The sequence below is a fragment of the Canis lupus genome, chromosome 8 (assembly GCF_048164855.1).
Source record: "Canis lupus baileyi chromosome 8, mCanLup2.hap1, whole genome shotgun sequence".
Taxonomy (NCBI): domain Eukaryota; kingdom Metazoa; phylum Chordata; class Mammalia; order Carnivora; family Canidae; genus Canis; species Canis lupus.
In genome coordinates this window covers 2,687,143-2,693,142 of record NC_132845.1, presented here as the reverse complement: position 1 = coordinate 2,693,142, position 6,000 = coordinate 2,687,143, and the positions used below count along the sequence as shown (strand labels likewise).

The window sequence follows — 6,000 nt, the reverse complement described above, 5'->3', positions numbered from 1 at the left end:
CGGCCCGGCCCGGCGCCCCGCCCTCCGCCGCCGCCTCCAAGGGGCGGTCCCCGCGCGCGCCCCGGCCCCGCGGGCGTGCGGCGTCCCGGAGCCGAGAGCCGACGGCGCGGCCCGCAGCATGGAGCGCAGCCCCGCCGGCCCCGCCGCCCGCCCGCGCCCGCCGCTCCCGCCGCCGCTCCCGGGGCGCCGCCGGCTCCCGCGCCCGCCGCCGGCATGAGGGGGCCCCGGGGCGAGGGGGGCGCGCCCCCGCTGTGCCCGCGCCTCAACCACTCGTACCCGGGCCTGTACCCGGGCCTGTGGGCGGCCGAGCGCTCCGCCGCGGCGCGGGCCAACGCGACGGGGCCGCGGGCCGCCGGCCAGGACTGCGGCTCGGTGTCGGTGGCCTTCCCCATCACCATGCTGCTCACCGGCTTCGTGGGCAACGCGCTGGCCATGCTGCTCGTGTCGCGGAGCTACCGGCGGCGGGAGAGCCGGCGGCGGCAGTCGTTCCTGCTGTGCATCGGCTGGCTGGCGCTCACCGACCTGGCGGGGCAGCTGCTCACCAGCCCCGTGGTCATCGCCGTGTACCTGTCGCAGCGGCGCTGGGAGCACCTGGACCCGTCGGGCCGCCTGTGCACCTTCTTCGGCCTCTCCATGACGGCCTTCGGGCTGTCCTCGCTGCTGGTCGCCAGCGCCATGGCCGTCGAGCGGGCGCTGGCCATCCGCGCGCCGCACTGGTACGCGAGCCACCTGCAGACGCGCGCCACCCGCGCCCTGCTGCTCGGCGTGTGGCTGGCGGCGCTCGGCTTCGCGCTGCTGCCCGTGCTGGGCGTCGGCCGCTACGCCGTGCAGTGGCCCGGCACCTGGTGCTTCATCAGCACGGGCGGCGCGGGCAACGGCACGGGCGCCCCGCGCGACCGCGGCGGCCTCTTCTTCGCCTCCGCCTTCGCCTTCCTGGGGCTGGCGGCGCTGGCCGTCACCTTCGCCTGCAACCTGGCCACCATCAAGGCGCTCGTGTCGCGCTGCCGCGCCAAGGCCTCGGCGGCGCAGTCGGGCGCGCAGTGGGGCCGCATCACCACCGAGACGGCCATCCAGCTCACGGGGATCCTGTGCGTGCTGTCGGTGTGCTGGACGCCGCTGCTGGTGAGGCGCGGGGGCAGGGGGGCAAGGGGGGCGCACCGGAGGCCCCTGCGCGGGCAGCACCTGCAGGGGCGCACGCAGTCCCGGGGGGGGCGCGGGGGCGCACCGGAGGCCCCTGCGCGGGGAGCATCTGCAGGGGCGCACGGAGTCCCGGGGGCGCACGGAGTCCCGGGGGGCGCGCGGGGGGCGCACCGGAGCCCCTGCGCGGGCATCACCTGCAGGGGCGCACGGAGTCCCGGGGGCGCACGGAGTCCCGGGGGGGCGCGGGGGGCGCACCGGGGGCCCCTGCGCCGGCAGCACCTGCAGGGGCGCACGGAGTCCCGGGGGGCGCGGGGGGCGCACCGGGGGCCCCGGCGCCGGCAGCACCTGCAGGGGTGCACGGAGTCCCGGGGGGGGGGGGGCGCGGGGGCGCACCGGAGCCCCTGCGCGGGCAGCACCTGCAGGGGCGCACGGAGTCCCGGGGGGCGCACGGAGTCCCGGGGGGGGCGCGGGGGCGCACCGGAGGCCCCTGCGCCGGCAGCACCTGCAGGGGCGCACGGAGTCCTCTCCCGCGGCGGCCTAGCTACTGAGCTCTGAGCTCGCATCCACCTGCCGAGCACCTTTACTTTTCTTTTTTTTAAAATATTTATTCATGAAACATTAGAGAGACAGGCACACACACAGGCAGAGGGAGAAGCAGGCTCCAAGCACGGAGCAGGACATGGGACTCGATCCCGGGTCTCCAGGATCACGCCCTGTGAGCCACCCCGGCTGCCCTGCCCAGCACCTTTAGAGGCCACGCGTGGCAGGAGGCCGCTGCTGCACCGCCGGAGGCCCCGGAGGGCAGGGGGACGCCCCGCTGGCATTGCAGCGTCTGGGCGGAGATGGGGGCGCGCACCGGGTGCTGCGGGACCAGAAAGGCTGGGCGGGCGCTGAGCGCTTTCTCGCTTTCTCCGTGTCACAAGCCGGAGCCCTAGCGGGACAGCAGGCGGGGACCCCAGGCGAGCGCACCCCGCCCCCCCGCCCCGGTGGCACCCAGGGCGCGCCCTTGCTCGCCGCCCCGCTGGGACTGGAGGCAGGACAGCCCCTTGGAATGGCGCTGCGGCCTCCCTCCGGGAAGCGTTTGTAAGGGACATCCAGCCTGCGGGACCCCAGGGCCTGGGAACTCTCAGCGCTTGTGCCAAACACAGAGTTATCCAAGAATTGGAGGGGACAGGAGTAAAGGGGGGAGAAGGGGGGAATGGAAAAGCCTGGAGACACAGGGTGACCCGGGACAGATTGCAGCAAGCAGTGAGGCTGCAGGGAGTGCAGGTTGGGGCGGGGGGTGGGGGGGGGGTGGAGCTGAAGAATAATGAGCCCTTTGTGAGCACTTGGACTTGCACACTTCCAGAGACCGGCAGCTACGCTAGGAGGTCCGGCACTGGGCCAGACCCACTAGCTTCGACTTGCTAACGCTACCCCCGATGGAGGCCCCCCTCCGTGCCAGGCGCTTTGCAGCTTTGCAACGTGCTTTGCTGAATGAACCCAAGCGCCTTGGGTTCATTAAACCCATAGCACAAAGCTGCTACTATTTCCATCCCCATTCCTCAGATGAGAAACCTGAGGCTCGGGGAAGCCGTGTTGCCGGGGACCACGGAGCCTGTGAGCGGCAGGGCTGGGATGCAGATCCCCCTCCCTCCCGGAGCCTCAGTGTTCCCATCTGCACCAGCGCCCCGGGGGAGGCTGGAGGGAGCCTGCCTTGAGCATCCCCCGAGGTCCTACCGCCCTCAGGACAGGCAAGTGGCAGGGCTGCGCAGGGCCAGGCCTGAGACTGGGGTGGGGGCGGCAGGCGGGCCGCACTTTCTGGCTCCTTGCAGAGCCACACAGCCTGGGAGCTGGTGGTGTCCTTAGTACCCAACCTGGCACTTTCCAGATTTTCCTGTGTGGTGCTTTTCGCTAGAGATTTCTGTGGGTAAGTGTCGGTTGCGAACACCTGATGGACGGTGTGTTTAGGTTCCAAGCCGAAGGCTCCAGAGGAGGCATTACAGGAGGAGGGACCTGGTCGTTGTGTCAGGGGTAGCAGGTGGTACGTTGGACCTGGGACTTTCTTAGACAGTTGGGGGACACTTCTGAAATCCGTGGACACGGTTTTCAGAACCACTCTCATGGAGTCTTTCTTTTTGGTGATGAAATATACCTAACGGGAAACTTGCCATTTTTAAGCGTGCAGTTCAGTGGTTATTAAGCATATTGAGGTCGCCGCGCAGCACATTTAGTTTTGAATTTGTTGTGTTTAAAAATAGAACCTTAGTTCCTGTTCCCTGCCCACTCCTGCATTTGGCAAACCGGATACTCCAAGGATACCTGGGTTTCGCTGGTGTAGTAATACTTGGAGCACAAGTCTTGGCTTCAAATCAGTGACATGTGGTGACGAGGAGAGTTATGTTGGGACCTAGCTGCTCACGAGTCACTGTGTGGTCACGGCTCTGCGTTCCAAGGGCTGGAACTCAGGCTGACGTCATCACCGTGGCTTATCAAAACCAGCACCAATTTTAGACACATTTACTTCTATGGTTGAGGAATGGAGTTTATAGGTGGCCAAACAGAAGTGGGAAGAGTTCTAAAAAATAAACCTTTTATTAAGGTGCTGATTATTAACATGACTTTAAAAGCGAACAGAGTATCTGAATTTTTCAGAGCTGCCATTTGAAGCTGAGTTTGCTCTTATCAGGCACTTTATATTCTTGAGTTTGCTCTTATCACACGCTTTCTATCCTAAAACAAATGCAATTAAATCATGTGAATAAAATGCTTACCTATACAGTTAACCCGACAGAGAGAAACCATACAGTGTGTATTGATTTCAGCAGCGCGATTCTAATGCCTCGGGCACGGTAGCCCTAAGGATTTAGATCAGTTTTGAAAGTTGTGAGCTGGGGTGGCCAAACCCACTCTCTCTTAAGAAAGACATATCTGGAACTGCTCCTATTTAATTTCTGCATTCAGAAAATATTAACTGGCTTGCAACTTTTTACTGGACACTGTGGTGACTCGGTTCGTATAAAAACATTGATCTTAAAATGAAATAAAGTCAACATGTAATCATATCAAAGAGGAGAAATTCATGGTTTCCAAAGTAGGTACTTCTTAAACCCAAGTTAACGGTTTTGTCTTCTCTTTTGTGCACCATCCAAGTTAAAGCTTCAAGTGTCTTCAGAAAAATCTGCAGGAGAAAGTTATTGCAAAGGAAAAGAAACTGGCAAAACTGCTTTCTCAACAGGTTAGGGAATTGTAAGAATAAAAACACTAGAAGTTAGTGAATTGAATTTTTAGTCATTAATGCTAAAGTGAGATTTTTTTTTTTTTACAACTGTTTTATAATTACAGGAAAATACAGATTCCCTGTTAGTTTTTGTTGAGCTGGGCATAGGACACTAACATAATTATTCAAACTCCTTACTTAAAAGGACCCTGAGTATATCTCATTTTGAAGACTATCACAACTATAATAATATTTAATGTTACTGCTGGAAAACTTAGCAGAGAAGAAATACCGTAATAAGAAAACATCCAACCTGCAACAAGTTTCTACTACTTAATACCTAGATAGAGGTTTATCTATGGTGCAAACAAAACTTTTTTTTTTCTTACTTTTTCTTTTCCCCAGAAACTTCACAAAATATAGTGTGAGATGTGAAATTGAGAATGCAGGGCCAAATGATGTCAGTGTGATCGACGATCTACAATTCGTAGTTGCCTTATGTTTAATGTGTGGCATCAAATCCTATTGGAATGTCAGTTGACTCAGCAACGCAGTCCTTTCGACTTTTTATTATTAGTTTTTTATGAACCTAATTCACCAAATAGTCCAGTTATTAGACATGATAGCCAAGTTTCCACAAACAGGAATCACCTCGGGGGGTTGTTCGCAAAAAGCTAGGAGTACATTTTGTGTTTGTGTAAACCTGACACTCCCCCAACAGGTGGAACGTGGCTAACAGTGTAACTCTTTTAAAAATGGTAAATATAGGGATCCCTGGGTGGCGCAGCGGTTTGGCGCCTGCCTTTGGCCCAGGGCGCGATCCTGGAGACCCGGGATCGAATCCCACATCAGGCTCCCGGTGCATGGAGCCTGCTTCTCCCTCTGCCTGTGTCTCTGCCTCTCTCTCTCTCACTGTTGCCTATCATAAATAAAAAAAAAAAAAAAAAAAAAAAAAAAAAACTTAAAAAAAAATGGTAAATATAAAACTGACTTTGTGAAAAGTGAGGTCTGAGGAACAAAGTTTCTCATCTACAACTTTGGAACTGGATAAAAGCAGCCGTAGAAACCTTTGCCTTCCATCCTGAGCCTATAAATTCTGCTCAGTGTCCACAAACGCACACAGAGATTCTTCAGTAGAAGAACATATTTCACAATGTGGATGTGACTGCTTTAAAAAAAAAAAAGATTTTATTTATTTATTCATGAGACACACAGAGAGAGAAAGAGAGAGAGGCAGAGACACAGGCAGAGGGGGATGCAGGCTCCCTGCGGGGAGCCTGATCCAGGACTCGATCCCAGGACCCCAGGGTCACGCCCTGAGCCCAAGGCAGACGCTCAACCGCTGAGCCCCCCAGGCACCCCAATGTGACTGCTTTTAAATTTAAAGAATCACTGATATATTTTGGCCAAATGAAACAGGCCTTCGGTATACCACGTGTGATAAATACAGGCGATAGATTGCAGAGGTAATCCTGTTTATACTACAGAAAAGTACTACGGGATTGCTCGTCTCTGCCTGTAAATTTCTGCCTTACTTAGGATGTCGCTTCAGGGAAAATGACTACACCTGTGAATTGGCATTATAGGAAAAATCTTCTCTAATATGTTTTTGTAAGAATTGAGATTATTTAGAATTTTTTTTTTTACTTTATTTGTTTGTT

General features: G+C 56.9%; 1 protein-coding gene across 5 annotated transcripts in view; it reads left to right on the top strand.

Annotated features, from left to right (window-relative positions):
* The first annotated feature begins 213 nt into the window (after positions 1 to 213).
* Positions 214 to 6,000, top strand: part of PTGER3 (prostaglandin E receptor 3) — a 185,350-nt gene continuing 179,563 nt past the window's right edge. For all 5 annotated transcript variants that reach the window (XR_012034804.1, XM_072834059.1, XM_072834055.1 and 2 more), the window contains exon 1: positions 214 to 1,122. Coding sequence is in view for 4 of the 5 variants with exons in the window: in XM_072834059.1 (XP_072690160.1) it covers positions 214 to 1,122 (909 nt within the window). In the remaining variant the exon portion in view is untranslated. The remainder of the gene's footprint in view (positions 1,123 to 6,000) is intronic.